General features: G+C 42.8%; 1 protein-coding gene across 2 annotated transcripts in view; it reads right to left on the bottom strand.

The window, feature by feature from the left end:
• Positions 1–19,583, bottom strand: part of DENND5B (DENN domain containing 5B) — a 113,826-nt gene that overhangs the window by 37,168 nt on the left and 57,075 nt on the right. For both annotated transcript variants that reach the window (XM_021389162.1, XM_021389171.1), the window contains 3 exons: positions 17,443–18,109; positions 4,590–4,777; positions 510–1,046 (listed from right to left, as the gene is read on the bottom strand). In XM_021389162.1, the coding sequence (XP_021244837.1) occupies positions 510–1,046; positions 4,590–4,777; positions 17,443–18,109 (1,392 nt within the window). The remainder of the gene's footprint in view (positions 1–509; positions 1,047–4,589; positions 4,778–17,442; positions 18,110–19,583) is intronic.

Genomic DNA, 19,583 nt, shown 5'->3' with positions numbered 1-19,583 from the left:
TTCCTTTTCACTCTTGTGTATGCACTACAATGGAGCCATAACAGTACTCTACTGACATAATGACGCGATAACCTTCTGCAGAACAAGACTACATGCTAACAAAAAGCCCTACTGTGAGATTAGGAAACAAGAAACATCGAAAAGTGGATTCTCTATTTGTCTTGTGTGTGCGCCTCTCCTATCAGCAAAGAAAAGGAAAAGGAAAAAAAAAAAGTCACTTTCCATCGCTGCTGTTCAGAAAACCCACAGGACAGCCCCATTAGCCAGGCAGCAATACATCTGCTGGGCTGGTACCCACCAGGACAGCTCTAACTGGCTCAGTGGACCCACACCGGTTACTTTGGCAGAAGGCCTGGTCCCGTATAATCAAAGCAAATGAATCTCTCGGGGAGTCAGACAAAGAAGGGAGGATTAAAGAGTATCTAGTCTACATATACGTAATATAGCTATTGTCCCACACCTCCCAAAAGCACTTTCAGGTGTAAAAATAAATATAGAGCTATCTTTACTTTGTCAAAGTTCTGCATTTGTTCCCTGTTGGTCAGCCACGACTCCAGATCGGGGGCAGCCTGGATGACGAATGCCTCGTAGTCTGCAAATAGTTGTGTGAAGCGGTTGGCAAACACCTCACGGAGCTGCACGTTCAGTTTGTAGTCCCTCAGCTCCACTTCCTCACACTGCAACTTCATATCCTTCTCTTTTTCTGCAAGAGGAGCCGTGATGGTCATCTTCTCCATCGTCACGCCTGTCCTCTTGGCGAGAGCTTGCAGGCGGGCGATGGTTTCGTTGCCTTTCAGCAGCTCGTACATGTTGAGGGCATTGCCTGGGATGTTCCCGTTCTTTTTGTCATTCACCAAGTCACTAAGGACCAGGTTCTTGAGTTTCGTGGCACTGTCACTGCAGTGCAGGTTGCCCTCCGGTGGGATCCCAAACTGCAGGAGGACCTCGGAGATTTCCTGGATAAACTCCAGCTTGTTGGGAAACTGGGGGAACTCCTCCGGCAGCTCAATGAAATGGTTATCGATGTCCACAAAGCACAGGTTTGCCTGAAATATGAAGAAGGGTTTCAAAATAGATACTCAGCACTGAATTAGGTTCTCTAAGTAGCCCTATTTCACTAGAATGTGTCCAGACAAAAGGATAAGAACAAATATTTGCAAGAGTCTTAGTGTGTCTGAAGTCACTAAGAGCGACTTCAGTAAAGTTGGCCAAGTGGATGTCAGTGATTTAATAAATGAGAAAAGCCTCCCCAGTTCATTGTCCTGGGATTCACAGATCCTAAGCTTCCTGCAAAGCCTCCACATCCCCTCCCAGCACAGCTAGGTGTGCAGCAGCAGCTGGGATGTGCAGCACCACTTCCCAGCTCGTGTAACCACTAGCTGTGTCAATCACCGCATCCAAAGGCTGCGTTCATTTTATCAGGAGCCTCTGCAGGAACCTCTGTAGTTACTGAGGAACAAGGATTTAAGCGAGAAAGATGATGAAGAAGTGGCGCTACGCAAGAGGGTTCCCACGCAAATCCTTAAATCCTTTGGGATCATGGCTGACTACACCTTGTTCAAGTGGGACCAAGTCCTATTTCCCCACTCCTCCCATCTCTCTGCTTCTGGCTTTTAATCTTGGAAACTGCTCTGCTTGAGATATAAACAGTGCTCTCAGACAGCTTTTCTGTGCATGGAGATGGATCTCAGCCCATAAGATTAAAGCTAAGTGGAGACATGAATCTAGCAGAGCAGATACTAGCAGTCAGCGGGGGGAGGGAAGCACCCTACATAAAAATTAATTACATTGCAAGTACACCCTTAGGAATAACAGCAGAACAAAAATCAGTAACTGATCTTCTCAACTGTGGCTTACATCTGAAATTCACTGAGTACACCATGCTGAATAAGATCTTAAAGCGACTCAGATTCTCAGGGAACTAAGCTCTGATGGGTTTCACTCTGGCCCTAAGCTGCAGGCACCCATGGGGCAGCAGGAGCAGGTCTGTGTTGGTGGCCACTGCCACAGCTCCTTTGGCTTCTCTAAGGCATGTTGTCTGCTCTCTGCTTCTCACAAAACACTGCAAGCTAACCTGCAGATTTTGTGAATGGAAAGGATTTGTCATCCTCCTTTTCTGAAAAAGTCAATTTTCAACAGGGCAATATATGCCACAGCAAACATGGTTACAATGTTTTGCATATTTCAGGGACGTGTTTGACATTAATAGCAGTTTGCATAAATACTTAAAGGGTATTAGGATTCATTTGGTAGAAGCGTCCCTTCAGCTTAGCTTTTCATACAAAATTTGGACTGTACAAAGAAAAGCATTCCGTCATACAAAACAATTTGCTTTACTTAACTACACAGCCATTAAAGAGTTGTGGATGTGTCGGTACGGTTCCTTAGCTCAGGGACTGCCTTCTTATCTACATCAATATTTCATTTCAAAGGCTTTTTAATTTCAGCTCTGCATATCATTTACAACATTTGAAAAATGAGATTTGGATTCAGAAAACCCTCGGGGAATTGGTGTCACTTCTCTCTTCAAAAACATCTGATGATTAAAGTTAATGCAGAGAGATTAGTAACCTTAAGACAGCACGATGGCCAGTTGTTAGAATTTTTATCTCTGACATACAAATGGTCTATATTTAGACCAAGAGCTTGACAGGCCAGCCTCTGGCCTGAACAATAAAGGAATGCTAAAGCAAACAGTGCTTCACTGCGGCTTGCATGTTGAATTACTATTTTTTAATTGTCTAGAGGAATTCGACATTCAAGATTTCCCTGCTCAATACGTCTCCTTTCCCTCTCCCACATTTACTGCACCTACAATGTCCATAAATGCTGGGCTGTTAATTTTTAGCCAATTATTAAACATTGTAACAGGGTGCTTCTTCACCCTCCCCAATTACTGTTCCCTCATTGGAAATATTCAATTTGTTATTCCGGTGGTACCACAAGCCCATCACATTAAAATTTTAATTTAAGGAAAATGACAGCTTAATCTGCTAACTAAAAGCATATGACTAATAACTTAATACGGTAATTATGTAACATTAACATGGTTTTACTAAAAAGCATAGCTAGATACCAGCTTCATTTCCAAGGCTGTATGAATTTCACATAATTGGGCCATTGCATCAAAGAGGTAAGATCTGATTTGTGTTGTTACATGCCATCTAGGCTGAGAATCCTCCACCTAACACCTGAAATAAACATTTATTAGAAACCACATTACCTTTGCTCTGTGTTTATCCATCAACTTCCGCACATAAGCTCACCCTCTTACACATCCTCCTTTGCTGATGCTCCCACTGCCCACTCAGTAGGAGCGCCTACTGCAAACTCCTGCTTCCAGGAGAGGTCCCTGCACAAAGTTTGGTGCTGCAGTGCTGAAGCCGCAAGACGTTGCAGCTGTGCAGAATGTTACTCTTGGTGTTCTCACTGATTTTAAGAAGAAACCCAAGTTAAAAGATACAGCTTTCTCAAGAGATGGGTCCTAAAGCAGTCACCCTCTGGAAGACGGAGCAGGCTAGCAATATCCCATAGACTCTGCAGTGTGGAGAGTGATCAGTGGCCAGATTAAAACAAGAAGCAGTTTTGAACATTGTGGTCAAATTCCATGTAGGAAAATCTCCATTTCACTCTCTACCACCAGTGACCTCAACACTGACAGTCAGAGGACAACTTCTCCTTTCTTTGTGTTTTTTTCTCTGGAGAAAGAGTGGTAGACAGGAAGATCTTATTCCAAAAGACCATTGCTAGAGTGACGTTCTTTGTGGTTCATGAGCACAGTACTAATGCAGGTTTGGTTGACTTGAGGCCAGGAAGCTGGTCTGGTAGTAGACCTTGACCCAGTCTGGAATGCATGGGTTCACGTGTAGGTAGGACAAGGTGGGTGTCCTTGCGGATGCAAAAGAGGACATGCTTGGTGAAAGGGTGACAGGGACAACATTATTACTTCTAGCTGTTGTACGCAAGATCCAGTTTCATAAAGACCATCCCCAAATGAAATGCTCCTTAGCTCTGGGCCAATAGGACTGTGACACAAACAAACAATACAAAAACATGGTGCAGTGTGTGATGTAGGTACAGTAGAGAAACTTCAAGTGTCACAGCAAGAAGTAGAAGAATTTAGAAGTCATAATTAGCTGCACCTGCTAAATTCAGAAGTACACAAAGGAATGGTATGGAGCTGTGTCGGGGAAGGTCAGCTGGGTGTTAGGAAAACGCTCTTCACCAGAGGATGGTGGGCATGGAGCAGTCTGCCCAGGGCAGTGGGCATGGCCCCAAGCTGCCGCAGTTCAAGAAACATTTGGACACCACTCTCAAGCTTAGGGTTTGATTTTGGGTAGTCCTGCGTGGAGCTGGACTCGGTGGTCATTGTGGGTCCCTTCCAACTTGGGAGATTCTATGACTCTATGAAGGGCTGTGGAGAATTTCTCCCCTCCATTTCTCTCCTGTTGGAAAACAGAGCTTCTATGGAAAGAGTCTTCACAAGTACCAGAGACAATTCCTAGCACAAAGCCTGGTATTTTCCAGCAGGGATTCACACAAACACCAGTTAAGTGCTTCTGAGCAGCGCCCCAAGTGCAAAGGCCTACCTCCTGTGGCAACTCCAGCTTGGAGCGGTCAGTTCCCTCCTTGGACTGCAGCCCCATCAGGTAGGGAACCGGAGCATCCAGAAAATGCAGGAGGGAGGCAGGAAGGATGGGGACATACACGTGCTGCCACTGAAATGGGAACAGCAGCGTCGTGATCCCCTCTGCCACCGTCATCAGGCGCTGGTAATCTAGGTAGGGGGAAAAAGAGAGACACTGGATTACCTTCCTGCCTTCCCTTGGTTCACAAGGACAGAAGTGACAACACAGAAACTGTATCTATATGGTAAGATGCTCTTTTGAAAATAAGACAGTACTGAAGTATTTAAAAGCCTAAAGCATTACTTAATTCATCAAAACTCATTACCCCCAGGAAGAAACTGCTGAACATAAATATTCATATCTTATCTAGATCTATTCCATCATTAAATTCATTTATTAAAAAGATACCAAAAATTCTCTCTAAAGTACAGCTTAACAATATTCTGATTCTATAAAAGGCATACATTTTACAAGAAAAAAGGAGAAGAAAGGAAGTGAGCTTCAAGGAAACACTGCAGTGAGGTTTTCTCACTTGTTCTTGCCCACCTGCTTCTGCTGCACTCACTGCTTCTACCGAGGCTGAGTGTACTTTCCAAGAGACTCACTCTGCTTACACTCCAGCAGAAGCTTATAGTCCCCAGGTATAGAAAAGGACTGTTTCAAAAAGAAATCCAAAGAGAAGACCAAGGGAAATTCAGTTCTTAACACATTCTATATAGCTAGCATTTTACATTGTATTGTTTTCCCAAATTTGTGTTTAATTCAGTAGTTTATTGCTTTGTAGTGTCGTGGTGCAAGTACGACCACTGTGTGCTATCTTTTAAATTGAAATTTAATTTGGTCAAACTGAGCCACCAGAATATTTTATATTTCAGCTTTTGGATAAGAGCAGATTATTTTTCAAATAGTCAGCTAGCAAGATGTAATTCCACTATCTACTTAATATAAATGAGGGAACTGAATTGAGAACATAGTAAATTATAAAATAAATAAATTGGCACATTTGTATTAAAGAGATAGCCATCCTTATGGCAAAACTTAGACTGCAAATGACCCATTCAGAAGCAAGTAAAGACGCTTAGGTCTTGTAAGCTGTTAAAGACTGTGAAACCAGGTGATTGCTTCTGCTCTGTATTACAGCATCTTCTGCATTAACAACTCTCCCTAAATTTTTAAGAGTGCAAAAGTACACCTAGCTCCTTAGAAGCATTAAATAATCATGAAGAAGCAGCATGTCTCATTTAACACCATTGGCTAAAGACAGGAACACTGCTCTGTGCTATCACAAAAAGAGTTCTTCCTATTTTCCTACAGCCCCACTGACTGCTTTCGTGGGGACAGGATCCCAGCCTGGCTCTTCCTGCTCCTGAACAAGCCAGACTGACTTCCTGGCAGACATCAGTGACAGGCAAAGTGCTGTTATCTGACACTGCTCTGCCTTTAGGAGGTCGCTGGGAAGATGCATTTGAATAAATATGTAAATTAAAACAACAAATTGCATAATCCTTTCTCCTTCCTGCTAGCACCTCTCTGCAGAAAACCAGCCTCTAATCTGCAGGTCAGCTGGCAGGGCAAAAACAGTTTTCATCTTGTCCTGCTAATAGCTAGTCATTCAGTCTTCAAAACCATTTTCATACATAGAAGTCAGTCTCAAGGTTACACCTCAAAACCACCCCTAGCTGCAGATCAGTCATTTAGGAATCTCTCCCTTTGAAATAGCATGTAATTATTCATGACTATTGGCGGTCTTGTTGTGGAGAGTTTATACAAAAATAACTTACAGCATCTGCTGATGTCTCAGGAATTATGATATTTTGTACACATTCCATAACTCTGAAAGTTGTTAAAATTAATACAGAAAATAGCGTGTTTTAATAGGCATAAGATGACTTTAAGGTCTGTTCTGACCTGCATGGTCATGTGAAAGGACAGATCTTCATGGCATGGTTGCAAGCATTTTTTTGAATAAGGGCATTCAGCTCTGGAAATTTGTGCCTTTTTTTTTTTTTTTTTTTTTTGATGGTACTAATAATATTTAACAAATTTACAAGCAGGATTTCTTTTAACAATTTGCTATGAGGAATGTGGGTGTTGTTTTTTTTAAATTAAAAAAAAAAAAGATGACCAAATTATTAAGCTAATCATTACCATTTAGCAGAACTTGTCAAATAAAAGCAATTAGGTACCCAGAAATTTTCACTGAAGAGAAGGAAGTTCTAGCTGGAAAAGGTTAGATACACTTAAGTTTTCCTGCAAGGCAAAAAGTCCTTTTTGACTGAGATTCTTGTATCTAAAGGCGCATGAGGGAAGCTTGTGTAGTTACGGAAGGCAACCTGGAAATAAAGGGATTCATTCATTTTCCAAAACCAGAGACAGAAAAAGGAGAGCAGAACAGAAAAAAGGAAGGAGGGAAAGAATGAAAGTGGGAAGAAAAATCAGATGGTGTGTGTTTGTGTCAAGGTGGAAGGGTCTCCTGATCCTATCCCACCACCGCTATCAGATGTCGATAGCAACCTCCAACTGCAAGCCAGGCTTTGCCTGCCATTGGATGCATGTCAGCCTGGGTAGGAAAATGGTTCTCTGATCCTAACCCAGTCTTGAGAGCCAGAACAGGAGGTTAGATAGTACTCAACAGCACAGGAAGTGTGGTTGGAGAAAGGTCTGCTTGTTGAGCAGAACATACAAAATAGCCCCGCTTCCCATCTATCCATCGGACATCAGGAAACATCCGGAAAAGATATGAAAAGTAGAAAAACTGTCTGGGTGTTACCCACAAGGAGTCACAAACTTGTTGAGGAAAAGCTCAAATCAAGGCAATTTCCTGAGGTGTGTAAAATCAATTCCTTCTTCCTCTCTTACTTCTATGGCTATTTTTCTCTCTTCCTTTGGCAGCTATACCTGCTTCCCTCACCCTGCCCTTCTGGGACACCTTCTTCAGCACACACAACACTGGAGAATGCAGTGCCTACAAGTTCTTCATGTTCAATCTCTCATTTATACAAGGGATGTCTTCCAAGAGAAACTGCTCAAGGAGGGTAATCCCAGGGCAAGTGGCCCCTGTGGCTTCTATTGTAACCACTGCCTCTCAACCGCTGCTTAGCAGGATTTGGCACAGGTCTGTCTCTCACACTTAACCTTCCTCCTGTGTGAAGAAGAGGGCAACAGAGTTGAGTTCAAAGAGCCTGGATCCAATGCCTTCTTCTGGCAGCATCTGCTGGAGGCCCTCGGCCAAGTCTCTGCATCTCAATTCCCTGTGCAGGGAAAAAAACTGCAGTGCGGACCCGCTCCAGCACGGGTCAGCAGCTCTGCTGTGTGTGTGCCACATTTCAGCATTAAGAAGTTGTGGAAATACTCATGGGGATCACAAGTTACAGTGCTGTGCTTAAACTGCAAGCCCAGAAAGATTCCTATGTAATTATAGGTCACTGTTTTGTTTGGAAATTGTTTCAGAATTTGAATATAAACTCACTCTAAATGTTTTTCTGACAGAGGGCAACGTGAGGTAAATATTTAGACTTGCTGATTCTTCATAATATAATAAAAGGCAAACAACTAAGCAGAATGATATTACAACAGACACTGTGCATGCAGAAATATCTGTCCCAAAGAACTTGCAGTTCAAACCCAGGCAGTGGTTGAAAAAACAAACCAGAAGTGATCTCACTCCTTTCATTCTACAGATTGGGTATAGAAATTCTGAGATGCTGAGCAATTCAAAAGCTCAACATAAAAATTGCTTCTCCTGCTGTATGAGGAAGTCTCAAATGTAAAAATCCTTCCCACGCTGCAGCAAAGCAAAACAAATATCCTTTGAGAAGGGAAAGAGAAATCACAGTTACTCTGCTCAGAACAGTTGAGTCTTCTCTTGTTAAGGCGACTCTTTCAAAACCGGTTAAAATCTTATGCCATAATCAAATAGAAGAGAATTCCACCTGGGTCTTTCTCAACAAATGCTCAATCACAGAATATTTGATTATAAAACATGTGCAAGAGGATATACACACACCCATTCAAACCAGAAACTGTATTCTTGCTGTCACCAGTACAACACTATTTTAGCTCCATTACATCTGTTTTCCTGACAAAACAACAACACAGCAGTCCTCCAACTACGTTCCAGCAGCCTATCAGAGGTAGCACAAAGCCTACAGCAGAGCTGAAGTCCCAGTCTGGATCTTCTAAATAGGCCATGCCTCCTATTTTTTCTCCTTTCGCCATTCTGTTTTATATCCAATTTGCAAGTACTTGGAAGTATTTGAAAAGCTGGGCTAGCTGGACACCGCTTCCTTTTCTCTACAGTGTTTTGAACATACAAGTACAACTTGTATGTGCAAAACTTGCAACATAAAAGTTGCAACTTTGCAACCCCTCGAGTTTGTGCGTACCCTGGAAGATGATAAAACACATCCACAAAGAGTGCCTTATGGAAAGGAATAAATCAAAACGAAGCAATAGTTAAAAACTAAGTTTTAAAAAATAATAACAAAAAAGAGAAAAAAGGAAAAATAATGGAATCATAGAATGGTTTGGGTTGGAAGGGACCTTTAAAACCATCCAGTTTCAGCCCCTCTGCTACAGGCAGGGACACCTCCCTCTAGACCAGGTTGCTCACAGCCCCATCCAGCCTGGCCTTGAATGCTTCCAGGGAGGGGCATCCACAACCTCACTGGGCAACCTGTCCCAGTGTCTCACCGGCATCACAGTAAAGAATTTGTTCCTAATATCTAGTCTAAATCTACCCTCTTTCAGTTTAAAGCCATTTCCCCTCAACCTGTCACTACCGGCACTTATAAGGAGTCCCTCCCCAGCTTTTCTGAAGGTACTGGAAGGACGCTATCCTGGTGACCAGGATGTCATGTAGGACAGTGTCAAATCAATGAATCTTAATGAATAAGAGCTAATTCTTCAATGGGAAATGCCTGACCCGGCTTTAAAACACTCTGTGACTAGTAGCTTTTTCACATGCTACCTTTTCAGTCAAAGTATTACAAGCAATTGCTGCTCAACATCTACTTCTGTAATGAGGTATGGATTAGCTGAGTCAGGTATACTGAAGAAACTGGAAAATAGAAATTACCACTTTGCTTTGAGCTCTCTGTCACCTACAACCATGAGACCTGTCTGGAGACTTGCTACCCTCAGATCTGTGATGTTTTATATATAGCACTCTGCAGATGAAAAAGGAGATCTGAAATTCACATCTGAGACAAAAATTGTTTATGAAAGCAAAGGTTTTCAAACCAGAGCTCAGAAGATTCTTGGAAGCAATGCATACAAATCTCTCATACTTCAAAGTGCCCTGGAAGCTTCCTTATCATAAATCATAGAAGCACAGGATCATAGACTTATAGAACTGCTTGGGCTGGAATGGCCCTTAAAGCCCACCCAGCCCCAACCCCCCGCCATGGGCAGGGCTGCCACGCAGCAGCTCAGGCTGCCCAGAGCCCCATCCAACCTGGCCCTGAACACTCCAGGGATGAGGCATCCACAGCTTCTCTGGGCAGCCTTTGCCACTGCATCACCACCCTCTGGGAGAAAAATGTCCTTCTAATATCTAATCTAAATCTCTCCTTTTAGTTTAAAACTGTTCCCCCTTGTCCTTGCCCATGTAAAAAAGTCAGTCTCACTCCTGTTTATAAGCTCTCATGTCTGACTTGTACACTGAAGCAGTGATCACTGACATATAAGGTCAGGTGACTTTCAGGAGATGTTCACATGAAATGCATGTTCACTACAGGAAACATTTATTTGCCATAGGAATTGCCGTACTGCCTTCAGGGGACATCAGCAGCTTGGGGACATGGGGATGTAGCCTGCAGAGTTGTAGGGAAATGACCCAGGGCATCACTGTCTTCCACCTTAGGCAGGGACGGGTGGCACAGCATACAGGTTACACAATAAAAGCAGAGTAGCAATTTATACAGATCTGAAAGTACATGTTTTCTTAAACAGGATGATTGAGACAAGTCTGCATCTAATTGCATAAACTAAGAATTATCCCCTCAGACTGCGGGTCAGCTCTGCCTAAAGGAAAACAACCCGAGCTCACTATTCACTGACGCCAGTTTCTCCTATTTTTCCCTCACTAGCAAGAGCTTAATGGAAAAAATCACTTCCACTTCAATAAGTTTCCATTTATACCATTTATCTATGTCACAGACAGCAGGTCAGCATAAATTAGTTTATGATTAAGAGCCACCTTAAGAATTAATTCACAGGAAAACTTGAATCAGCTCTGCTACTAGCACAGTTAAGCCTCCAAAAGTGGGGCACGAGCCTGTGTCAAGCTGAGAATAAAGCAGCAGATGTGTGATGATGTACCCAGTGACACAGGGAGGCCCCTGGCTTGGCCCCGCTGGCAGTGGCCCTAGGCCAGGTATGCTCAGGCAGCAGTAGGGTGGAGGCTGCAGGCCCCACCTGTGCTGTCAAGGGCATCCTGAATTAGCTCGTGCTCCTGCTTTTGGTCCATGGGGAAAACAATAATAATCCTACAACACTGGACATCTTTCCTGAAGTGACTTTGTTCAGGACCACTTTTTTTTTAATCTGGCATTTTCCACTCGTGGACAACAGATTGGCCATGAAGCAGCAGTGTGCTCTTGTGGCCCAGAAGGCCAATGGTATCCTGGGGTGCACTGCAAAGAGCGTGGCCAGCAGGTGAGGGAGGTGATCCTGCCCCTCTCTGGTGAGACCTCACCTGGAGTACTGCATCCAGATGTGGAGTCCTCAGCACAGGAGAGACATGGGCCTGTTGGAGAGCACCCAGAGAAGGGCCACAAAAAAGATACCAGGGATGGAACACCTCCTCTATAAGGACAGGCTGAGAGCCGAGGCTCTTCAGCCTGGAGAAGAGAAGGCTGTGAGGGGATCTTATCAATGCTCATATATATCTAAAGTGTGGGAGTCAAGTGGATGGGGCCAGGCTCTTTCTAGTGGTTCCCAGCAACAGGACAAGGAGCAATGGGGCACAAACTGGAACACAGGAAGTTCCATATGAAGATGAGGGTGTCAGCACTGAAACAAGTTGTCCAGAGAGGCTGTGGAGTCTCTTTCTTTAGTGGTATTCAAAACCTGCCTGGACATTTTCCTGTGGAACCTGCTCAAGGGAATGTGCTTTAGCAGGGGGTTGGACTTGATGACCTCCAGAGGTCCCTTTCAAACCCCACAATTCTGTGATTCTGCGATATTTGGAATGCAAAGCCCTAATTCAATTTTTTTTTTCTCCAGTTCTTAAATGTAGAGATGTTTTATAATGGGAAATATTAAGATCAAATTTAAAAAGTGGCCAAGTGATGGACTGTGTGTGTGCAGCAATAAAGGCAGCACTAATCTTCCTCTACACTTCATTACTAATAAGAGTGAGGCTGTAGAACAGGCCTGTACTAGCAGTTCAACTTGTTTGCAGCTGCTTAAAAACTGTTTGACTTTTCAGGCTGAATTGACTTCTCTAACAAAACTGAGTAAACTGAGTAACTTGAACTTGAACCACAGTTTTGACTTTTCTCTGAAGGTAAAAGTCAAGAGGATATTTGATTCTTTGGATCACACTACTCATCTCCTTTCCTCGGGAACAAGCACTGTGGTCTCCTATGACCATGGTGCTGCTGAAGCCCAAAACGTTGATCTCTATCACAATACAGACATATTTTGTCCCCAGGTGAATTGTTTAGCACTAACTCTGCAATAGTTTCCTATATATTTTGACTAATACCAGTGTGAAGTGTGACTACTTAAATAAGGAATAGTGGAGAACAAAGGTTTTCTCCATAACTATTTCATGTTAGAATGCTCTAACAGGCAAACATGTCATTCATGTATTTGTTTCAGATAATCTCACCCAAAACAGTCTTCATACGAAAGATCTTTCAGACACAACGTTTTTCTAGGGCACATCTATAGCACAGATAGCATAGCCATTTCAACCATAATTCCTACGATTTAAAAAAAATAATGCAAAGAATGCTTCAATCTTTGAGGAGCAATTACTCAAGCCCTTTGAAAAACAACTTGGGAAATGCTTAAAATTATAATGAGTAGAAATAGCCTAAGCTGTAAGAAGTTTATCTTTGTCTCGTCCACATTCCCTCTCATGTTTAAATCCCTAGAAAGGCAGGCATACAGACGGATTGCTGAGGTTTCCACAGAGCCTGTGATTTAATTCATCTCTCTCCAGCTGACATCTCACGCCAGCAGCATTTTGCTACCGATCCTTGGGAAATTGTGGCAGCTATCACAGAGTCTTATTAACTTGGACACTGCTGGAAGCCTGGACACTTACAATACCATTACATTGCCTGAGTCACATGGGAAAGCTGTGATCTGAATGAAATAAAGGGCACTTGCAAGAGTATTAATTTTTAAGATTGAATAAACTACAATAAAACTATGTACAACAGCAAATCTGTTTCATAAAGGAAAGTCTGTAAGCTTAGACAACATTGGCTGTGTGCTACACCATGTGCCTTGCTTAGTAATAAGCATGACTATTTATATCAGCTTTTTCTAATTTATCTGGAGTCTTGAGGTCTCTTGAAAGTCATAGGAATACATTATAATCCAATCTATAATTTTTAGAGGATGAAGTTTAAAAGGCTGCAATACAAAAACTTCACCCTGTAGAATTGCAGAGAAAAAATATCTAAACCCTACTTTGGTTTTGAAATGTCCAGTGTTAAAATTTGGCACTATTCAAAATATTCTCCATATCCAGAAAGCTGTAGCCTGAGGCCACGGGAGTTCTGTCTCCAGGAACAGTTTCCACCTTTGCAAGCCAAATCTGGCACTTCCAGCAGTCTGTTGCACCTACCTACTGAAAACAACTAGAGTAAGCCCATGGAACTCCGCGTTGTCTCCAACAGAGTTAAGGACTTGTCTTTTTTGTCCTGCCACTGATGGTGCAAGCACAGGTCCCTGCTAGCTCTCACCTGTTCTGTCTTTGTCCAAGGTTTGCTCTACCACCACCACAGCACAGTTTGACCACATACTTGGTGTCTTTGGATTGAAGTACTTTGGTCAGAGTGGCTTTTGCTCTAGGAGTACACAATCCTCCACACCAGTTCCCAAGTTGTGGTTCATAAAGCCACAGTGTCAGTTCTGCAGCACAAGACCACTTTAAAGCTCAAACCGTAAGCCAGAAACAAATTGAAGGTTAAAGTAGCTGCCCGCAGCCCAAAAAGTTTGGGAACCAAGGAGCTTAAGAGAATGAGCTCATCATTTTCGTATGGTAGTCTCTCTGCCCACTGAAATTCCTTCTTTTGAACAACAAATGGGATAAATAAAATCCATAAAACGCCAAAACCAGAGTAACTAGATACCAAAGTTGACTGCTGCAGCCACAGCACACATACCTACCAATTGGCCCTTACACTGTTGTATCAGGCTGGGAACACTTTCAGGGCAAGCTGTAGAAAGTCACCCAACACCCTCACCTCCTCTTTCACTAGCATTCTTTTGCTCAGGCTGCTGGAAACACTATTCTTCAGCAATGTGGCTAGAAATAAACTTTTTCATCCTTAACTCCTAATTCACAAGGGAAAAAAACATTCCAGAAAAGACAGTACTATCTTTGTGTAACCCTCCTGCCAGACCTTTGCTGCTTAATACCCATCTCTGTCAGTGAACAGGTGTACCTTCACTTGAACACCATCCTTTGCACTGGCAGCCCACTACCCGAGGTTGCTTACAAAGCTAAGATTTAAAGCCAGTAGATGTTGGAACTCTGGCCAGTTGTTCCCAGTATTTGAGGTTTTCAAAGCTCTCTCTTTTCCTAGCCTCAAAATGTAATCTGCCTTTAGAAGGCAGATGTTTTGTGAGAAGTTTAAGGTTCTCAGCAGACAGCCAGCAAACTTATTCTATGCTCAGGGTTGCACAACAATTTATGTTTTCACTCAAACCGCCAAAAAATAGACCTTATTCTTTAAAAAAGCAACACATTTCTTGGCAAGCTTGAATGAAAAGTTTCCTTCCAACACGGCCAGGGGAACCATAAAAAAAAGTCAGCTTACTTTTTTCACATATGTTGTTAGCAGCTTACTCACTGAAATAGCTCAGTGAGCTGACGCAGGTTTTGGCTCAGGGCTCTGATGTCTTGCGTGCTGTACTGCAGCATTACAGTGAACTCTGACTTTGGGTTAATAATGCTTTCTTGCTTGAGATCACACCCTGTGGAAGCAAGTTCATCTCCTAATCTCCTGTTGAATTTGGGAAGGCTTCAGTAAGGCCCAGACCACTGGAAACAGTCCAGTGAGTCCATTCTCTTTAAAGCAGAAAGGGAGGGAAGGGTAAATTTCAATTTTGTTTCATTCATTAGTTCCTTTCATCTTCTGCCTTTGAAAGAACTTGGGGTTAAGAAAGTGTTTCTCCCTGATGGATCTCAAAGCTTAGAGAAGAGATTTCAGTAATACCTAGGCCAGTGATATCTCAAAAAGGGGAAGGCTGTTTTGTTTTCTCTTTCAGGAATGGCAAGAATGACATTTAGAAGCAGTCGCAGTGCACAAGCCAAGTGCTCAGCTATCAGGCTATGCCAAAACTGTGGCTTTGCACTTGACTCCACTCCGCATGCCTCACCTTTGGGAATCAGCATTACGATGCTATTTACATAATCCCACTGCTTCTCTAACACAACTACCCAAGTGCTTTTCCCCACGCTCCATCAGGATGTGTCTATATTGGATGAGGAAATAAAGGTCATCTCAAGGATATCTCTACATTCACCAGTAGAGGGAAAGGAAAAAAAATCTGAATTTTGGAGGGTAGAGATGATTAATTCTCACTATCTTCCTCTTAAAACAAACAAACAAACAAAAAAAACAACCCAATCCCAGACCAAAGAACAACCCACAGTGAAAACAGAAACAAGTAAACTCACGCACTATGACCAATAATTGGAAGAGAACAACAGTTATGATTGAATTTCTGAATTTCTGGTAGAGGCACTTTGAGATTTGAGTCAAAAATATTTAATGGATATTTTGCATCCATCTCAAGGACTTCTACAAAAGTAATGAATAGCCAGGTGCTCTACATCTGCACAGAATACCACTTAAATGCAATCTGACAAGCAGGGCTTTTTCTTTGGTGGCTTTTTTTTTTTTTTTCCCTGCTAATACTACTAGCTTATACTAAAAACTTCCAGTTTTCAGTGAGTTCACAGGCAAGGACCAGGGAGAGAATGATGAGCAGGGATGGGGAGGCACTTCAGTAGTGTAGCTGCTTAGTACTGAACCCCATTGTCAGGTGGCACAGGCCACACAAATCAGAGGAAGAAAGAGGTAAGCATCCACACATGGAAGCAGAAGGGAGGGGAGAAGCAGCCTAATCAAAACTTAACAGCAGGATTTCTGCTCACACTTCAAACTGAAAGCAGCTAAAGCCCTTCATTTCTGGTTCTTGAAAGCAAACCCCTGGAGTCTGTGTGGAGAAGTGCTCCACAAAGAACAGACAACCCTTTGAATTCAGTCATTTTCAGAACTATCCTCCTTCCACCTCCCCCAACATTTTTCCATTCGGAGTCCCTTATTCATTAGTATTACCTTTACACGCTTACTGACTTTTTCTTTTATATGATAAAACCAAGTGTTCGCTTTTGGAGCCTGGACTTCATTATCCCAAACCACCCATCATACATTATTGTCAATTTCAAGCTCTCTGGTTTCTCAGATGTTGCTTGAACCACATCTCTTGAGAAGTTTAGGCAAGCATCATCTTTTCTCATTTTTGTTAGAATTTACTCATACCTCTAAGCTTCATATTGTTCACTGTAGTCTGACCGAACATCCTCCCCCTAACTTCTTCTCCAGAGCACATGTGAATAGTTTAGGATCGCAGAAGCAACTTGGGAACAAAAACAATTTGGTCAGGTGTCCAGTGAAACTTAATGGAGCCTATAAAAAGCCCGGACATCCCCTTGAAAGCCATCAGGAAACTAGAAGTTGATTTCTTTGTTGCGATGCATGCTGGTGCAGCAGTCACAGCATATAGCTTTTAGCTCTTGGGCCAGACTCAACCATCAACACACAGAAAACACCAACAGGGAGTAAAACCTCAGAGCATGCCCAGCACTGACTAAAGGTTCCCAAAACTTGCAGCAGAGTATTACAGAAAGAAAACCAGAAGAGGAAAGGTAGAAGCCAGATTTTCAAAAGCCTGCTGGCGCACTGCAGCGTGGACAGGCTCTGTGCAAGCAACCATTGCCAGCACAGCTAGCCTTTGCCAATTACAGTCATAAATGTCCCAAAAATAAGCATCAGCAATCTTGTCAGAAAGTATTTCAATCAGGACTGTGAGGGAATGCCTCTATCTCCACTCAAATCCAACACAGCATTAAACCTTCAGCCTCTAAGTGCTAAAAAACCATCCACGCCCTAACTAGAACATATCCCATCATATAGGACAAAAAAGTCTCACTGAATTTCAATATGCTGCTGAAAGTTCAAAATAAAGGCAGCAGAAGTGTTTTCTGCAAGATGTATTGTTTTCTGCTGGTATTTTTGCAGAAGATAGGATTAGTTTCATGCTGTCTTGCAGCATGATCAAGGGCAGTGTAAGGATGATAATTAAATGAATTCTATTGCTAGCTGTCACAAGTGATAAATACGATGCATAATTAAACAAGCGGCACCTAGACTGCCTGGAGGAAACAATTATTTAGTGCTTTCATTAGGACAGCCTCATTTCTCTCGCATTTTTTCATTATATACTTGTGTTTAACAAATCTGCTGAAAACCAGCAGCTTATTATCAGCTCCCATGACTGCAGCTGCCCAGGAACCGCCCGGTGGGAGCAGACCCACATGCGTCACTGGATGAGTTCTCACCTTGTGAGTACAGAAGGATCTGCATCTCCAGCAGAACACAGGTGAAAACCTGGACCAAGTTCTCCAGCCCCAGCAGCTCGAAGACTTCCCGCAGTGGGTAGTCGGAGAGTGGCAGCTCATTGGGCCCAGGTCGCTGGCAGATGATGGGCTCATAAACCCCATAAAACTTCAGCGATCGGCCCGGGGGTGGTAAGGGCACCTCATAGAGTATGTTGTGGATGTAGCTCTCCAGGGGCAGCGGTGGCGGCTGCTGGGAGGTAACCGCCTTGTAGAGCTGGACCAGGAACTTCTTGCAGGCTTGCATGAAGGGCAGAGGGGTGATGAGACATATACACTTGGAGACGTACAGCGTGTCCCTGCTGATGTCGTAGGAGTTGTACCGCTGGAGCTTGGCAAGGGAGGTGGCGTCGCCCTCATCGATGCTGCTGGCCAGGGAGTCCATGCTGCATGAGGATGAGGCACAGACGCTGCTGTACTGCTCAGCATTGTGCATCTGGTACAGCGTCTGCATGGCCGTGCAGATCTGCTTGCTCGTGACCTCCTCATAGAAGGTGAGCACAAAACCGTAGGTACGAGAGCCATCTTCTCTGGTGATTATGAATGAGTGCAGCTGCGGATCTCTGTTGTCAGCTTGTGTCCTGAAAGACAGCCCTTTGGGCATACATAGCTGAGGAAGAGAGAAAATAAACAGTTATTTAAGTTACAATTTTATTTTGTTACCTTTGCTCTGTGGGCACTTTTCTTTTTTCCACTGCATCATAACAAACTATTTGTTATTAAACACAGTCCTTCTGAAAGGTAGCCCAAGAACAAACAGCCTAAAACAGGTGCTACTTAAAAGAACAGAGTCATGACTGAAGAAAAGAAAACAAGCCTAAAAATCACCCATCTATTAAGTCATTATGACTTATCTTCATTACTACTGTGTAGCATTTATCTCTTTTATTTAAGCAGCATATGAAGACATTCAGATTTATTCTCGCATAAATTGCGCTCGCAGTACTTTAAAATCAAGTTATGCAGAATTCTTGTAATTCACTGATCTTTCCTAATTTTCTTAAAAGAAAATAAAGCAGCTGATGGACAGCTATCACATTTACTTTCCTCTGTAAGTACTACAAAACAGCTTAGATTGGCAGAAGGAAGAAGTGGAAAAAAAGTAATCTATGAAAACCTCAGTTTTGATTAAACACTCAGCAAAATATTTTGCAGTGGTTACACTGTGCTGGGTGTTTCTTTGAGACACAGCCACAGTGATAACTTGAGGCATTCTTCCAGGCATTCCTCAGCAATTCTGTCAGCTATCTAATACATAATAACAAGTATCCAGCAAAACACGTTGGAATGTGCATAAACACAAAACTTTTTATGTTTTGACCAAATCGGTGTGCTTATAAAGAAACTTTCCTTCATATCTTCTCTCTGAAGAAAAGGAGAGATGAGAGGGAGACCCTTCAAAGCACTCCTGCTGTTCCAAAAGGTAACACTAGAAGACAACTGTCAAAAAGGCAGTGAGCCTCCACTCAGCTGAGCGCTTCCCCTAACATCTCATCCTGACCAGGAGTAATTTCTTCTCATGGTGGAATAGGTCAAGAGAAAAAATTACACGTGCTCAGCCACATCCTACCCTGAAGTTCACAAGCACACCTTGCAACAGCCTGATAAAGTCAGGACCAGCCCAGCTGGCATTCAGGCAAGGCTTCCAGGTTCACTTCACAACATGCTAGCAAGCCACTAAGTTACCTAGGACAGCTCCCATGTATTGCTCTAAAAGGTAACATACAGGGCAATAAGTGGCCTCCAGTTAGCAGAAGGATTTAATTCAATTGATGGGTTTTGCTGACCTAGACCGTAACATTGCAGATTGAACCATTTCTGAACAGCAACCACATATTCATAGTTTTCACTGAGGCATTTACAGCTGTGCCATGGTGAACGCTGTGCTGAAATCCTCCAATAAAGGAAACCTTTTGGTTTACACTTTATTTAAATTTATTTTGCACAATAAATATCCTAACCTCATTTGTTGGCAGACTTGCTTAATACAAATTGAAAAAATAAAAAGGTGGGCTTCCAACAGTGGCTACAGTCTTATCAAATCTGACCAGTCCGAAATCATAGGTTTTAATCTCTGCACTATC

The sequence above is a fragment of the Numida meleagris genome, chromosome 1 (genome assembly GCF_002078875.1).
Source record: "Numida meleagris isolate 19003 breed g44 Domestic line chromosome 1, NumMel1.0, whole genome shotgun sequence".
NCBI lineage: Eukaryota > Metazoa > Chordata > Aves > Galliformes > Numididae > Numida > Numida meleagris.
The sequence above is the reverse complement of the archived record's forward strand: the minus strand, read 5'-3'. Positions and strand labels throughout refer to the sequence as shown.